This window comes from Tricharina praecox, assembly GCF_024521635.1.
Source record: "Tricharina praecox strain CBS 144465 chromosome Unknown BZA05scaffold_4, whole genome shotgun sequence".
NCBI classification, from domain to species: domain Eukaryota; kingdom Fungi; phylum Ascomycota; class Pezizomycetes; order Pezizales; family Pyronemataceae; genus Tricharina; species Tricharina praecox.
Window position 1 is genome coordinate 634,381 of NW_026250406.1, and position 16,942 is coordinate 651,322.

The following is a 16,942-nucleotide window of genomic DNA, read 5'->3' on the forward strand; positions in this document are numbered from 1 at the left end:
TAGTTGCGACCTGTTGAGCCGCAAAAGGTTGTCGTGGTTGGGGTTAGGAGGAGGGGAGGTAGTGAGAGGAAGTTGTTGGGGTTTTTGGTGGAAGTGGTGGTTGTGAATGGATGGGGGTATGTATAAAGCGAGGGGCGGTCACGTTCGGGAGGGAGAGAGACAAGGTAGATGGTAGAGGATGAATGCTGTAAGAAGGGAGATGTGGAAAGGCGAAGTTGATGGTGGATGATGAAGAAGGGGGAGGGAGAGAGAGCAAGGGCGAGAGAGGAAGGGGGAGAGAGGAAGGGGGAGAGAGGGAAAGGGGGAGTGGCGGAACCCTACATGGTGCGTGGGATTGAATTGCCGTAGCGTTGTGACTCGTTGCTGAGGCGTGTCGCTGCCATCGAGGCTTGAGTTGTCAGTCGCACATCGAGCGATCACCCGTCCCCCGTGAAGCGCTGCCTGAAACCCACAGCACCCCGTTGGGGAGCAGACAAAAAGAAAGTAGGAGAGAAGGTCACTAGAAGAGCTGTTCGCCGATCAGCGGTGCGGCTAGGTGACCCTGGAGTTCCCAGGAACGACGGAGGTAGGGAGGACAGCGCCACCAGACGTAGAGGAGGAGGAGGAGGAGGAGGATGAGGAGGGAAGCAAAGCATCGGCCAGCGGCAGAACATGAGTGCCCAGCAGTATACTGTGTATGCAGCATATGTAGGGAGGTGCGGACGCGTGGCTGACGATGTGATTGTTTGTTCTTGGTGCGGACAATACTATACTGGTTCGATTTCCTATTGAATTTGTTTGGGAGGCAGGGCAGCAACGGCACCACATGAGCTGGGCTGTACTAAGTAGATCACTGACAGGCTACGAGCCTACTATCTGTTGCGTCGTGATGAGCTCAGGAGAATACAAAATCATTGATGATGCAGTTGTCTGCGATAAAATTGAAAGAACAAAACAGCACCCGCAACAGCCTCCTCCCCGTCCTCGCAATTCTTCTCCCCTTCCTCCCCTCCCTCTATCTCATCTCCCTGCTCATCTTCCCATTCATTCATCATAGATTGAATCATTAAATCATCTCCTCGTCTTCTTCCTATTCATTCAACAATCATCAAATCATCTTCTCGTCTCCTCATCTTGCGCTGCCGCTTGGTCTTGTTGTCTCGTCATCTTCAACTTCGACTTCTCCTCTCCTCATCTTTCCCTTCCTTCCTCTTCTCGTCTTCTCGTCTTCTCGTCTGGTCATCGTCGTCATAGTCGTCTTCGTCTTTGTCGGCCGAGGCTTCCTCGACCAAGTGAGTCTTAGATGTCCCGGATGTATTATGCGTCTTTCTCTTCTTCCTCATTTTCCACCACCTTCGTCTCGTCTTCGCCACCCTTAAATTTTCCAATGCTTCTGCAAATGTCATCTCTGTTGTAATTCAATATCCTACACGCGAGCCGCCGCATAGTCGACCATGCGGCTCTCATCCTCGACCGCAAAACAGACGGCAAGTAGGCCTAGGAGACTGAGAACGTTCAGATAGAACGAAACCTCGACCGCCAAATTGCCGACGAGTAGGGCGAGGATGGCCAACTTCAATGGGGGAGCTAGTCGGTAACGGCCTCCAGGGCCGGATTCGTGGAGTAGGGCGTAGTCGTCTTGCGGTTGGAGCTGGCCGAAGGATGACCGGAGGGCCGTTTGTGGGCCAGAGCGACAGTGGTGGCCATACTTTCTGGGAGCGTGGGTTGTAGGAAATATGTGGAATCAGGACAGTCGAGAGGGACGGGATCGGGGTTGTCGAGATGTGTTTGATAGTGATGGTAACAGACAAGGATGTACGCCGGATCTTGATCCATAGGGAGTTGTCGTGAGGTGGAAGGGTGATGGAGAAAGGTAATGAAGGGGTCGTGATGGCAAGAGAAAAGATAGAGAGGTGTAGAGAAGGGTAGTAGAACGGTGCAGGATCGGGTGTGGGAGTTGTAGAGAGTTAGAGAGATTCGTAGGGGAGGGTAGTAGAACGGTGCAGGATTAGGTGTGCAGAAACGTGGAGGATGGTAATGGTAAGATATAAGGGAGGTATCGTGAGATTGGAGGGGCATTGATGGTAGGGTAGTGAACCAAACAACGATGAAAACAGGAAAGTAATGAAATCAATGAGATCATTGAGAACGGTGATTAGAAAGATGATGAGGAAACAAACAACTGGCCGACAGAAGAGAGAGGTCTGCCTTTTATAAACAAGGGCTCTCCGAAAATTTGGCCGATCGAATCTGGTGTAGCCAGGTCGGCGAAATTTCGCCGCTCGTGCATCTGCCATGGCCGCCTTCAAATCGAATCACAACAAACCTCTTCGCCCTCGGTCACACCGGCAGGCAGAGCTGGTCTCAGCGAGTCCCAGTCTGTTCACTACCTCTTTACAATCGGTCCCGCCCGAGTCTGCACCTCCGGGCCGAAACGGACGCGCCAAGGCGTCGTTTCCGCTAGGTCCCACATTAGGAAGAAGGGGGAAGGAGGGAAAATATGTTGATGGTGGGCTGGGAGGGAACGGCAGGTGGACAGACGAAAGGGGGAGAACAAACTTTGAGTGGTTAGTGATGATTGTCACTGCCGTCAAGGCATGGAATGCTACTCGCTCATTGAGTGATGACGTCTGAAGTGCTGCCCGAGAAACACACTCGACTGGCTGGCAGCGAGGTGCCAACTCCCGACCGGCTAGAGCCTAGAGTTGGCAGGAAAGAAGTGACACGGGTCCCCATAGTGTAGATTGTAGATAGGCTGCATGCGAAAACAATTGAAGATCTTGCTCTCCCTCTCCGTCCTACGGACGCTCATGCCCGAGCATCCTTCTCATCACCCAGCAGAGTCCATACTCCTGCGATGAACAATGTCTACTACACCGAACCCCCCTGCCCTAGGTCCCCAGTACGACTCCCTCTCCCTCGAAGAGCAACTTGCAACGACTGATGTTGCAGCTTGCACTCGGACTCGCCAGATAGATGCGGAGTACATATCATATTTTCGCCATCGTCAAGATAGGCTGTATACGAAATAAATTGAAGATCTCTCTCTCTCTCTCCCATGAATTAGGTTTTGCGCCGGAAAGATCTTGCAGGCATTTGTTATTGTCCTGAAGTATTCAGCACTCGAATACCTGCTACCGTGCCGGAATGATTAAGCCGTTCGCTATTCGGTACTCGAATGGCGGCTATTGTATCAGCACGATTAAGCCATTCGTTATTCGCAATTCCTCCACGAAGTCATCGATACTTAGTACTAATACAGTAGGACTATGCGAGCATGAGAACAGTCATCCCTGTTACAATATCTCACTATATCACTCGATCACACAGTCACGTGAACTATAAGTTTCACAGGCCCTTCCTTCCTCCAAGTTCAAGCGGAGCGCAGAATACTGTCGTCAGATATGGGGCCAGTGTCTGGCAGCGACACCTACAGTATTTAAACGCCTTTTTCTCCCACCTACGGGGTTTAGGCTTCAACCTATCAATGATCAAACCACACGATCGATCGCTCCGGAAAATGGTAAATGCAGCTGCTTCCTTTGGGACGAACTACTTTCATTCACAGAGTGCGGAGGATATGCTGCAGCCTGTCGCTCATGCTCCGCCCCTTTTCTCTATCCTTCGCGCCAAACCCAAAGTTCCAAGGAGCACCCATGGCACTCGACCAGTCCACCGCGCACAACATCCTAGTCCTATGACGTCCTCCTAAAACTTCATTTCCTGAACATCTGGGAGGAACAGATGACGTACACGCCAGGGCCCAGAACCATGTCCTCACCCAGCATCTGGGTCCGGACATGCTGGTCGAGCAACATGGCAGTCGGCTGGTTGGTTTTGAGGTCCGATCGATCCGCCAACGGCAAGCAGGAATTCCAATTGGCGCTCCTTATATCATTGGGATGTGGGGCTTCACTGTACTTTTGTGCGGGATCAGGGTAAAGCCAGGCGATCGGTCACTGCCAGGAATGTTCCTGTAGCTCGAAGCAGCATCCGATGACGACCGCACAGTCCGTACTCAACCGATCTCAGTGCTGTATGCTGGGTGCTCTTCTTCACTGCGCTACAGAAGACAACCCCACGGTCAAACACCAAAAAACACTTCGATCGTTGAAAGGATGCAGTCGAGCTCGCGATCAGCTCTGCAAGTCTCATCGCAGTTTGCGCGTTCATCCCGACAGTCACTCCATAAACATGGGCTTCGGATGAGGGGCTGTCTCGCTCCATAGTCGTAAGTGACTCGCAAGGTGTTTGATACCATCAGCAGCGTTACTGGAGCCACCTGGGATGGTCCGCCAATGACGTAACTTGCCTGCTACCTACCTAATGTGACTGCCACCTAGAGGGGAGCTGTTTGTATTTTTTCTATTGATTGGACATGGCGCTGACGCATCTGGTTCTTCCCGTCGACTCCATCCCATCCACTTCCACTCCACCTCACTAACTTCCACTCCCCCTTACTCACTTTCACTCATCTCACTTACTTTCACTCCACCTCACCTACTTCCAACCCTCGCCCCCCCACCCCCACTCTAAACACAAAAACTACGATCACCACCAACTCTACCCTTGGCAACATCAACTTTGCAATCAACAATCCACTAGGATCGAAGCTCCCATCCGACAACCCGGAACAAAGCTCCTATCTTCGAATCACCTTATCTCTTCCTCTTCTCGCACCTTTCCCTCTCATCCCATTCAAATCCCCTTTATCATTGTCCTCATCCATTTCCTTTCCTTTTCCACCCCCGATCCATTTACCCACCTTTTCAACTTCCTGCTGTTTTTGCAATTGCAACTTGCCATCACAGCCATCACGCCATTGCGGTTGCCTTTGGGCTTCTTCTGATGATTTTACTCCTCGAAGAAACGAGCTATGACCGTGTCAATCGGTTCAATAATCCCCTTCACCCTGGAGCCTACTTCGAAAACAAGCTATTTACCCTCTCGGGGAGGATGGGGTATGAGGCGGGAGGCTGGAGAAAGTTTTCTCAGACGGTTCTTGACATCTGGCTGGTCTCCCGACAGCCACAATTTCTCTTGCTATGTGAGTGCTCGTCAACTATTTGATTTTGAAGAAAACTGACGTCTTCTACAGTCATTTACCACGGTATGACGTACATGTGGACTGTCGGACGCAATGGAACTTTGATTTCCTACCTAGTACCCCCAGTTTCAAAAGGAGGGTATGGGTTTGATACGGTCGGCCTTGGGTTGATCTACTTTGCACCCATTGTTGCAATGATTCTTGGCGAGCTCTTCGGCCACTTCGTAAGTCACATTCTCGTCCCCTTCAGTTCGTAACGATAGGGCTAACATCATTCTCAAGTTCAACGACGCGCTCCAGAACCGATTCAGCTCTCCGCGGTATCAACTTTGCAACCAAGAATCCAATAGGATCGAAACTCCCACCCGACAACCCGGAATAAAGCTCTCATCTTCTCATCTTCTCATCTCTTCCTCTTCTCACTCCTTTCTCTCTGATCTCATTCAAATCCCCTTCATAATTGTCCTCATCCATTTCCTTTCCTTTTCCTTTTCAACTTCCTGCTTTTTTGAAGTTGTAACCTGCCATCACGGCACATCACTCCACTGTCCCACTGCGGTTGCCATCACGCATCACCCCGTTGTCCCACTGTGGGCTCAACAGCACTGCTACGCCAGCCCACTCCAGCCAGTAGCTAGGCTCGGTGTAGACTTACATTAGGTGGCAGTCGGGTGGGGGGGGGGGGGGGGGTGGAGATAGCAGAGATTGGCAGCACGGTAACTTATTGAATGTGGCTATGCATATTGGATAGAGTGGCTTGATCTGATTATGATAATGCTTTCATTGCTTTTAGCGGGGTCGTATGTGTCCTTATATGCCACTAGGCAGAATTATAATTACTGCATTAGGTGGGCCGGCGCGGCTTGAGAGGGACCGGCCGGTTGTTTTGTTAGCCGATTGTTTTTATTTCTGTTTCTTGTTGTTTTTCTTTTTATTTCTCTTACCAGCATCAAAATAGACAATCAACCCTCGCATAATCTCTTTTCACCGTGTGTGCTTTCGTTTATATCCCGCCTGCAGCCTGGAGGCGTGTTAGCCTCCGTCCTCACGTCATCAAACTCATGGTGGCCTCTCTGGCTCCTCAACTCCACTCTGGCGCATAAGCGTCTCTTCGGCGGTGGAGAAGGTCGGTACATGACGAAATATCTGGCGAGAAGATTGATTGAAGATGATGAAAGTTACAGTGCAAGCCGAGCTGGAGATCCACCCAAGCACTTCACTGGATGGTCTCCATGGTCAGAATCTCGCAGCTAAAGCCACAAAGAAGGCCCGCAACCCCCAAGGCAGTCGATGTACACGGTACACCGACGGATCTCGGACAGACACCAAAGCGACCTGCGTCGGCAATCCTCAGCGACAATTCCGAATTCGGTCAGCTCACACCGGGAAACTCGCAGAAGTGGGATGCTACCGAGGGGACCCGCGGTACCTTCACCTTCACCCGCGGCGATGAAATCGTTGCACTGGCGAAGGCGAACGGCCAGCTCGTTCGCGGACAGTAAGTCATCCGTCTGCCCCCATGACCCTGACCCCACACTCCTGAGCGGCGGTTAACGAGAATATCTTTCAGCACGTTGGTTTAGCACTCGCAGCTTCCGTCATGGTAGGACAACTAACCGTGGATGTGCTCCCCCACCCTGCAACCGAGAGCTGACAAGAATAAGGTTCTCATGGGTATTCACCAGGGGGCCTACGACGTGGAGTGCACGGCCATTGCCCAAGCTCTGCAAGCGGACGTCCATAGGCAACACACCCTGGGGCCTTGGCAGAGTTACCATCTTCACGGACGCGCAGGCGGCCATTAGAATAGTGACCCATTGTGCCTCCGGCCCCGGAAAGAAATACGAAACCCAGGCACGAAAGCACATCGCCACCCTCCGCCGGAGGGAGCCAGAGATCACCATCGAGATCGAATGTATGTGACGAGACCAGTGCAGGCAACAGCCCGAAAAGCCCATGGGCTGGGGAAACGAGAAGTCTGAAACAAGCTGTCACGAACCCACACACCACAGACACTATGCAATGTGTCCTCCTCCGCCTCTTCTCCTCTCGTCTTTTCTTCTCCATACTCACAACTTCTCCTCTCTCGCGCCGAACGGGCAGCCATAGCCTCCATTCTCACCACCATTTTCACTTCCCAAACCAAACATGCGATCATCACCCAATTTCTGACAGCTTTGGACCAGCTGGCTACGGACGATGTCGGTAACGTCAACCACAATCAAGTCTCGTTCGCCAAGGAGCACAAGATGGCATTGCTCGAAAACATCGCTCCCACCGCCAACGATTCATTCTTCACGGACGAATCGGGCAGTAGGAGGACTGTGTTGCGGACACCAAGCTTTTGGATACGCTTTCCACGGCAGTGACGAACTACAAGTCCAAGAGAGGTCCCAGGTTCTTCTTCTCCAACAACACGCATACGACTGCGGATCCAACAAGCTCCGACGTGCGAATGAGGTGCAGGAGTGGCATACATATGTGGTATGTGAAGGGTGGTGTGGTCGGGATTTATGATCCTAGCAATGTAGCCAAACCACAGGCTATACAGTAGAGGGACATGAGGATGGTGCCGTTGGCACTGCAGTTTCTAGAGGCGCTGATAAAAAAGGGTATGAAGGTAGTGGAAGTTTGGATTGGGGGAGGAGGATATACGGAGGAAATGTGCAATGAGATGAGCCGTAGGTGGATGTATGCAGAGGTGGTTGAAAAGGCAGGTGCGGAACTGGGCAATTGGGAGGAGAGGGGCTGGGAGAAGTTACGGGCGTTCTAAATGGTTGGAGAGAAAATGAGTGTATGAATGTGAGTGAAAAGTAATGATGTTGGTAGAAAAGGCGGTGAATGGAAGACGTATAAAAGAGAAGAAATAAAAGGCGACGAATGTAAAGTGTGGGAAAGAGAAGGAATGGAGGTTGGTGAATCAAACGTGAGTGAAGGAGAAGAAATAGAGGGCGGTCAATGGTATCACGGCTCACGAATGCTGCCCCTTCCTGAGTACTCTCAGTGTATCACTTGGCTGCCGGAACCACCTAACCGGGTCGTCGTAGATTAGGGCGGACCCTGTTGATATCAGAGGTTGCTAGCAGCCCTCAGAGTTCATTGCTAGCCTCCAATCTTTGGGAGCATGGTTTGGGTAAGAGTGAAGTGTCACGGAGTGCGAAGGGGTGGCGGAAGCGGGTTTGGGACGGAGATCTGGCGGCACTGATGTAGGCTACGCTGCGGGACAGGAGCAGACTGGGGTAGCGCAGCAATATACTATGGAAGTGGGGTATTCAGAGCAGGAGTGATATGGGTCCGGCACAGGCGGCAGGCCTGCGCTCGTGGGTAGGTTGCGCCGAGGATCGCTTTACGATCATCGGTCTCTTCGCAGACGAACGATGCAGCCAGTTATTCTTGGGCTTCCTCGCCATCACCCATGTGGGTATTGGGCAGACGGATCCCGGAGGTCGTCGAGGAGGCGTGGCATGTGAGGTATCGGAGTCGGAACCTAGGGAATGAGGAAAAGGCAGGCGGTAAGGATGTGAGAAGGGGCGGAGAGCGCTGAGCGGCTGAGGTTGAGGAGCCAAGGTCACTCACGCTGTTGCTCCCGATACCGTCTTTTATAGCATCTCCTAAGGAAGAGACAGGTGACGAGGGGGTGAGGAGTTGGCCCCAACTTCTGAACAAGAGATAGCAGTGGCAGTTGAATCCTCGTCTTCTGCTGCTGCCAGCAAATGTGTCACCACTACACCACGCTACATCATCTTGGTATTCACCCGAAACGCGCCTTACGTACCGGTGTGGAGTCTCCCAAGCGGGCTCCGATTCCCCCCCCCCCCCCCCCCCTCTCTCGCCTTTGTATATCTTCCTCCTCATTCTTCCTAAACCACCTCTCCTTCTCCCTTCTTCCTACTCTACTTTCAACTTGCTCTCCCTCCCTTCCCCTCTTCGTATGTACCCCACCATCAATCTTACGATACCCTCTTACCACTCAACCATCCTCCATCACCCCCCCCCACCCCCCACCCGCCCACCTCATGAAAACTTCCTTATCTCTTAACATCACGATCCTTCATCACCCCTCTACGGGTAGAATGGCCGGGAAACATCTGCTTTTGAATAGCTGCGTCTATACAACTACCACAACCCATCCACCCTCTACCCGGCCCACCCCTCCTTTGCTTCTACCCAATCCACCCTTACTTTGCTCCTACTCAACCCACCCCTCCTCCTTTGCTTCTGAAATTCATCCATCTTCCCCTCATCGTCCCTCATCATACCTCACGACAACCCCCTCTGGATCAAGATCCCGCATACATCATTCTATCTTACCATCACTATCAATCACATCTCTACAGCCCCGATCCCGTCCCTCTCGACTGTCCTGATTACACACATTTCCCACAACCCACTCTCACATAAATTATGGCCGCCACTACGACTACTACCCACACACAGCCCTCCGGCCTACTTCTGTCCGCGTGATCTCCAAGACGACTACACCGTGCTCCACGGGTCCGACCCTGGAAGTCATTACCGACTAGCACTCCTATTCATGTTAGCCTCCTCACGCTGCTCGTCAGCAATTTGGCGGTCGAGGTTTCGTTCTATCTGAACATCTTCGGTCTCCTGGGCCTACTTGCCGTCTGTTTGGCGGTCGAGGATAATCGCCGCATGGTCCACTATGCGGCGGTTCCCGGGTAGGATATTGAAGCACAAGAGAGTCACAATGGTGGCAAAGAGGAGAAGAGGAGAAGAGGAGAAGACGAGAAGAGGAGAAGAGGAGAAGAGGAGAAGATGGTTTAGGAAGACGAGGAGATGATTTGACGATTGTTGAATGAATAGGAAGACGAGAAGATAATTTGATGAGAAGATGTATGATGAAGGAATGTGAAGACGAGATGATGAGATGTTGAGATGATGAATGATGAATGATGAATGATTGGGAAGACGAGCAGGGTGATGGGGAAGAGAATGAGGCTGTTGCGGGTCGCTGTTTTGTTCTGTCAATTTTATCGCAGATAACTGCATCCTCAATGATTTTGTATTGTTCCGAGCTCTTGGCCACGCAACAGATAGTGGTTTCGCAGCTAGCCAGTGATCTACATTGTCCAGTCCAGCCCAGACTTTCCCGAAATATTTGCATCGGTGGCCGCTCATCAGCCAACATCTCCACTGTGGATCATATCTCCTTCCTCCTGTTTGTATGCTCCCCAACCTTCGTCCATATGGATCATCTCTGCTGGCCTCTCCAATGTACAATGACCAGTGTTTGAACTGTTGAATATATGAGGTAGATAAACATGACAATGGTATTCGATACAGCAGCAACATCGCGAGCAGCGAGCTCTCTCTATATACAAGCTTCATAGACTAGGAAATCTCTGCATCGATCCCTTCAGGATGTCGGTGTTCCGTCACCCGGGACCCGTCACCAGTTACCCGTGCTCGGGTACCTCACCAGAGTACACTAGGGACATCACGACCTCCGGACGTCCCATATTCTGACATGAACAAGTGCTCTCGTGATAGCTTAGTAGTTCTGTTGCACCACCAGCATTGATCATCATCTCGCTAAATGATCCAATTCAGGTACGTACTACATAGTAGCTGTGAGGGCATGCCCCGTTGTGCAGTCGCTCTCGGGCAGCGTTTCACTCGTCGATCGATGAGTGCCAAGTAGCATTGCATGCCTCGACGGCAGCGACAATCATCACTAACGACTGAACGCCGATTGAAATCCAGATTCCAAGCACCGCGTAGGTTATGTCAAACGAAGCCTCTCCTCCCCCCCTTTCTATATCTTCCTCCCCTTTTCCCCAACCCACCATCTTCATCCTCGCTCTCCTTCGCCCTTCTTCCTACTCTACCATCAACACCCCTCCATCCTCACGAAAACTCCCTTATCTCTTACCATAACCTTCCTCCACCTCTCTACATTCACACACATCCCCACTCCCCCACACAACCCCGAATTTCCTCTCCCCAGCCATTTCCACCAAACCAATACCACCCCCGATCAATCGCATATCGATCCCCCACTGATCCGCGAGATGTGCAACTCCCGTATCTCTTACCATCACCACGCCTCCATCGTCTCGACTGACGACAATATCCCCACTCCATCATCCTCATGACAACCTGCTTATCTCTTTCCAACACTATCCTCCACCTCTGTGCAACCCCGCTCCCAGAACGTATGGCCGCCACCGTCATCCACGCCTGCACCCCGGTCATTGTTTTCCCAGCTCCGCCCGCGACACGACTACGCCCTACCACCGTCTACAATGCGGCGGCTCCGGGCCCTAACTATCCATCACCAATCATCTGACGAACGACACGAAATCACTCTTCCACTACTCGCCGTCGTTTGGCGGTCTAGGACGCCGCCCCAACCAGCGATGATGCAGCGGTTTCTGGCTCTGGAAGGTCTCAAATTTCAATTGGGCGGTCGAGCCGACGTCCGCACTGCCGATAATGCGGCGGCCCCAGTTCGAGAGATGGAATTACCAATGACTCACAATGGTGGCGAAGGAAGATGGAGGCGATGGAGGCGATGGGGGTGATGGGAGACTAAGAAGAAGAGGAGGAAGCATCCTCCTTCGAACGTCGAAGACACCACCGATGGGGTTGCAATGAAATGAATGGAGGAGGGGAATCGCAGCCTAGAACTTGGAGGAGGAAGATGAGAAGGACGTGATGATGATTGAATGAATGGGAAGACGAGAAGACGAGAAGATGAGATGAATGATGAATGAATGTGAAGGCGAGATGTTGGGATTTTGAGATGATGAATGCTGAATGATGGATGGATGAGAAGACGAGCAAGCAGATGAGTATGATGGAGGGGAGGAAGGAGAGCAGGACAGTGGGGACAAGGATGGCAGGAGGATGTTGCGGGTGCTGTTTATTTGTTTTTCAATTTTATCGCAGATAACTGCATCATCAATAATTTTGTATTCTCCCGAGCTCTTGACGACGCAACAAATAGTATCTTCGCAGCCAGCTAGTGATCTACATTGTCCAATCCAGATTTTCTCGACATATTTGCACCGGTGACCGCTCATCAGCCAACAGCTCCGCTGTGGACCATCTCTCCTTCCTCCTGTTTGTATGGTTCCCAACCTTCGCCGACACGGCTCTTTGCTGGCCTCTCCAAAGCGACCAGTGTTTCAACAAGTACTCTCGTGATAGCTTCGTACAAAATCATCGAAAGCCGGGCTCCGAATCACACGTCATCTCCTCGTTCCCCGATGATCACATACGCCCCATTTCAGCGCGATTAGCCTCAACACCGGCTTTCCAACCTGACCTTTCCCTCGGGACACCGAAAACTGTTCACCATGATCGGTCAAACTTCCAACTGATGAGATTTCCGCGCTAAATCGTCTACATACTCGCAGAATGTTGCAGTGCAGCACCGTGGCGATGCCGACGAGAGCGCGGATGGGCAGTGGGGTTATATATGGTAGAAAGAGCAACATTTACCACTTGGCGGTGGGCGTGAACGATTACCGGTGAGGAGTGGACACGGGCACACAGGATCACTCGGCTGGAAATTGGGCAGAGCAGAAGTTCGGTCGCGGTTGAACTTTCGCCATAGTCTAGATGGGCTGCATGCCAAATAAACTGAAGATCTCTCTATCCCTTTAGAATCAGGCTCAACTCAAAAACACCGACATCTGGCAAGTAACTCTGTGTGGCTCGCGACAGCCCACCCTCGGGGGAAGTATGGAAAAGTACTTTGCAGTGCGCGAAGCCTCGATTTCACGATTTATCAGGTACATCTGACACAGTATTTATCACCTTTATTTATCCTTCTCTAGGCTGTGGGATGTGGGATGTCTTTGATGAGATCTTCTGGCTTTTTAATGGGGGCGTTCTGACTCTCGAGCTATGTGTCGGCCTCTCTGGGAACTCTAGATCTCGAACAGTCGACATCGATGTTGTACTTCTCAGATGATCTGAAAAATATGAACAGAGATGATTGTGCAGAGAAACCAATGTGAGCAATTAAATCATTATCATAATTAGGTCAAGCCACTCAATCCAATATGCATAGCCTCATACAGTAAGTGAACTTCCTCCTCCTCCTCGTGCTCACCATCCTGTTCCCCTTCCTCCCCTCCATCGTCCTCATCTGCTTGCTCCTCTTCCCATTCATTCATCATTCATCATTCATCATTCATCATACATCTTCTCATCTTCCCATTATCTCGTCTTCCCATTCATTCAATCATCATCAAGTCCTTCTCGTCTTCTCGTCTTCTCGTCTTCTCATCTCCTGATCATCGCCCGAGGCTTCCTCCTCCAGGTGAGTCTCTAGAATCATCCTCGGAGGTTTCTTCGAAGGTGGAGGCTTCCTCCTCCAAGTTCTAGGCTGCGATTCCCCTCCTCCATTCATTTCATTGCAACCCCATCGGTGGTGTCTTCGACGTTCGAAGGAGGATGCTTCCTCCTGTTCTTCCTATTCTTCCATCACCTCCATCCCCTGCATCTCTCCCATCTCCCTTCGCCACCATTGTGGGTCATGGGAAATTCCATCTCCTCAACAGGGGCCGTCGCATTGCCGGCAGTAAGGGAGTCGTTCTCGTCCGCCAAATTGGCCACGGGTAGGGCCAGGAGGCCGAAGATGTTGAGGTAGAACGATACCTCGACCGCCAAATTGGCGACGACGACGGTGAGGAGCGCCAACGTGACTAGGGGGAGCGAGTCGATAACGGCCACGGGGAGGAAGGCGAGCACCATGAGGAGGTTGCCGATGGATTTGTTTTTTTCTTTCTTTTAATTGTATCGCAGATGACTGCATCATCAGGACTTCGTAGCGTTTCGAGCTCGCTGTCACCCAATATATGTAGAAGGCTCGTAACTGTACCACCAACGGCAGAACCTTCACTTTCGCATTTCTTCGCACATCCTTCCATCCACGCAACCTCATCCCTGTCATCCTACAGAATAAGAAACAACCCTGACCCCCACCGTTTCTCCGTCGCGTCACCCATATTCTAATGGATGGAGACAAAAAAGATAACTCCTTCGGGTGGGCTTGAACCACCAACCTCTCGATGACCGAACAACCACAGATGCGGTAACTAAGGTAACAGTCGAACGCGCTAGCCAATTGCGCCACGAAGGATGTTTCATGTCTGTTGTCGGCAAAGCCCACTACAGAGAAATCTTAGATAAGCCACTTCTGATTCACCACTTATCGTGTGGTCCCACATCCCCGCGACGGGAGAATTGTTATCGTTTTATCGCTGAAGACGGCAGCATCGAGGAGTGATCGTCGCTATAATTGTCTCCACACCCGAAGTAACTATTCTCGAGAGGTGCGACGGCATTTCCTGGAGGGGGCGTCATTGTTGATGTTGTTTCGCCATCTCGAAATGCAGCCCGCGACGGGGACCTACAGCCCACAAACAGCATTCGGTGACTAGGCCTTTGGCCTTATCGAATGGACTTCCCGACACCCGCCACTTCCGTTGCATTGCACCGGCGTTGCCATTCATCGAAGAATAACCGCGCCGTGTGTGACGGAGATGAGCATGTCCTGTCGGTCCTTTGGATGGAGGAGACGCCGAAACCGCGAAGTCCCTGCAGAAGCGTTTGGAAATCCTCACGAAGCTCGATTGCAAAGTCCTTCCAAGCTCCAAACCCTAGCACGCAGCTTCTTCGTCTGCATTAAGAGCATTCAATGATAGACTCTCAGGAAGAGACTCACCTACCCTGCTTCTCTAGTACACTGTGCTCAGAGCGCACCAGCCCCTTCTGTAACAAAATTCGTGCTTCCGAATGATCTTCCTCGTGGCCTGGGGCTATCCCTCAGGATGCCCGCACAGAAACCGTCCGCTTCCCTCCGTATTGTGAGATCCTGCGGGCAAGGAACCCACACACGAAGATAGGCCTCTGCTCTTCGTGCATCGATCTCTCCATGTAAATCTTGTCTCGTTTCATCCGAATAGTGGTTTTCTCCAGTAGTCCGGCTTGTGTTTATTCCAACCCTCGGCACCGTAGCCAATCAGCGTCTGCTCAAAATAAGAGTTGTTTGCTTACCGATCGGCCGGTGGAATCTCGCAAGAGGAGACCTTCTCTGAATTTTCCACAAGCTGAGAACGTATGGCATGGGAATTCCTTCCACGGTCGTGTCCCAATTGTAGGTGAAGATGATCTCCCTCAGATTCTCACTTGGAGGCCCCGATGCTCCCATCGAAGTGGCCATTCCCATAGTTGCAAAGCTGCTTATAATCGCAGGTATTGTTTCTCCACCGCCACGTCCCGTTTTATTGGTGACCAAAAAAGCGTTCTACGAAACTGACGGAATTGCTGTAGCCTCGGAATACCTTTGTACTCTGTCTCACCGGACCGGGCAGTAAATGCTTCCAATCCGGCCGTCGCAACAAGATCGAAAAGGAGAACATTGACCTCCACAAACCACCGACCGCCTATGAGGACTCAGGAGATAAAGCGCAGCCGTTCGAAAAATTTGCCTGATCTAGAATCTATTAGGACAAAATTCTCGGGTATTATGCGATACGCCCTCCAACTCACCCACACATTTGCTGGGTATTTGCGATGGCCAACACCAAATTTGCATCTCCCAGCGCCGGCAAGTTGGAACACTGCCCCCAGCAAAACGAAATGCTCCACGAGCAAAAGTAAACTCCTTCGGGTGGGCTTGAACCACCAACCTCTCGATCGCCGAACCCCAGTAGTGGAATTAACAGTCGAACGCGCTAGCCAATTGCGCCACGAAGGATGTTCGATGTTCCAGCTCGAAATTGGCTCATATGCCGTATTGTAAGACGGTTCTGCGAAGAAGGAGGCTGTACCGCGGCTGGTTGAATAAGATTTTGAAGTCAGATTGGGCTTCTTAACTAGGAGAGTTCATCGAGTGAGGCTAACCATGATCATGATGATAAGCCACAATGGCACAGTGACTTCGCCACACGTCCAGCGCCGCCAACCTGCCGGAGTTCGTCCGCACTGAAGCGCTTCTTCGCAGTACAGGAAAGCGTGATGTCCAACAATCAACCGAAAGCGGCTTCGAAATAGCTCAGAGACATTTGAACTCGTCCTTGTAATGGGACCAGCGCGTAGCAGCGGAGATGTCGACGTGACTTGGCGAATGTTCCGAACGATATTACTCGTACTGCTACTGGGTGACGGAGAATATGACCTTTTGCTGACACCCCGGCTCCGCTGAAACGCGTTGATGACTCGGAAGTAGAGCGTGCTTGTGGGAACTCGAGCACATCTTCTGTCCGCCCGGGAGCGTCGGAGTATGAATGCGTCAAGCGTGGAGTTCTCGCGGTTGATTGACGAAGGGTAAGGCTGTTGGCACAGCCCAACACAGATGGTGGCCCCGATCTCCTTCCAAGGCCGGAGCTTATTGAGATGTAGCGCGCGTGCCGGTGTAGTAGTTTCCATATAACCGCGAGTGGCTGGCGGGAAAACGAGTGAACGAGTGGCCGCGGCCCGCGGGAGGGAGAATATTGAAGGTGTCTGATCTCTGCCTTTACGCCACAGTTGGCACGATCGCCGCAACACGTAACAATATATCAGAACTACTCCGTATCATATTAGCTCCACGTGTGAAAGTTTTCGGTTTGAAGGAAGTTTCGAAACATACTCAGATACTCCTCAAGAGCGTTACGTCGGATCCAATCCATCTTAGCGGGATGTCGCCTACTTGATGGACAAGTGCAGTTTGTGGAACCCTCATTAAACTCCGACAATGCGTGTCGACTCGTACTCTACGGCGAACACAGGTACAGTTGTCGACGACATCGCGATCTGAGGAGATCCATCGATGTAGCAGTCGGTCCGTGTGGAATGCGAGTTGGTAAGGTGCCAGCGACCGGTGATCTCTTCGTCAAAGTCTAGATAGGCTGTATGCGAAATAAAACAGGAAGATCTCTCTCTCTCTCTCGACCGGCG

At 51.6% G+C, this 16,942-nt stretch overlaps 5 protein-coding genes and 2 non-coding genes across 7 annotated transcripts; 2 read left to right on the plus strand and 5 right to left on the minus strand.

Annotated features, from left to right (window-relative positions):
- Positions 1-1,468: 1,468 nt before the first annotated feature.
- Positions 1,469-2,309, minus strand: BZA05DRAFT_199482 (uncharacterized protein). Its single transcript, XM_051479475.1, has one exon. It carries the CDS (start codon positions 2,056-2,058, stop codon positions 1,567-1,569), a length of 492 nt encoding a protein of 163 aa, XP_051342506.1. The 5' UTR covers positions 2,059-2,309; the 3' UTR covers positions 1,469-1,566.
- A 2,391-nt stretch (positions 2,310-4,700) lies between these two features.
- On the plus strand, positions 4,701-5,703 carry BZA05DRAFT_388308 (uncharacterized protein). Its single transcript, XM_051482659.1, has 3 exons — positions 4,701-5,026; positions 5,078-5,250; positions 5,309-5,703. The coding sequence occupies exons 1-3, from the start codon at positions 4,828-4,830 to the stop codon at positions 5,684-5,686; spliced, it is 750 nt and encodes a 249-aa protein (XP_051342507.1). The 5' UTR covers positions 4,701-4,827; the 3' UTR covers positions 5,687-5,703.
- A 555-nt stretch (positions 5,704-6,258) lies between these two features.
- On the plus strand, positions 6,259-7,799 carry BZA05DRAFT_416067 (uncharacterized protein; the record flags this gene model as incomplete). Its single annotated transcript, XM_051485356.1, has 6 exons — positions 6,259-6,524; positions 6,675-6,796; positions 7,202-7,339; positions 7,413-7,510; positions 7,614-7,638; positions 7,726-7,799. The coding sequence occupies 6 exons, from the start codon at positions 6,259-6,261 to the stop codon at positions 7,797-7,799; spliced, it is 723 nt and encodes a 240-aa protein (XP_051342508.1).
- Positions 7,800-13,044: 5,245 nt separating this feature from the next.
- BZA05DRAFT_471468 (uncharacterized protein) lies at positions 13,045-15,230 on the minus strand (the record flags this gene model as incomplete). The annotated part of the gene is made up of 2 exons (XM_051487961.1): positions 13,045-13,704; positions 15,059-15,230. The coding sequence occupies 2 exons, from the start codon at positions 15,228-15,230 to the stop codon at positions 13,484-13,486; spliced, it is 393 nt and encodes a 130-aa protein (XP_051342509.1). The 3' UTR covers positions 13,045-13,483.
- BZA05DRAFT_t81 lies at positions 14,037-14,141 on the minus strand. The gene has a single exon. It is a non-coding gene; the product is annotated as a tRNA-Asn (tRNA).
- A 435-nt stretch (positions 15,231-15,665) lies between the features above and the next one.
- Positions 15,666-15,761, minus strand: BZA05DRAFT_t80. Its single transcript has one exon. It is a non-coding gene; the product is annotated as a tRNA-Asn (tRNA).
- Positions 15,762-15,772: 11 nt separating this feature from the next.
- On the minus strand, positions 15,773-16,905 carry BZA05DRAFT_388313 (uncharacterized protein). Its single transcript, XM_051482660.1, has 3 exons — positions 16,635-16,905; positions 15,908-16,569; positions 15,773-15,839 (listed from the first exon to the last, which is right to left on the minus strand). The coding sequence occupies exons 1-3, from the start codon at positions 16,672-16,674 to the stop codon at positions 15,789-15,791; spliced, it is 753 nt and encodes a 250-aa protein (XP_051342510.1). The 5' UTR covers positions 16,675-16,905; the 3' UTR covers positions 15,773-15,788.
- Between the last annotated feature and the right edge of the window lie 37 nt (positions 16,906-16,942).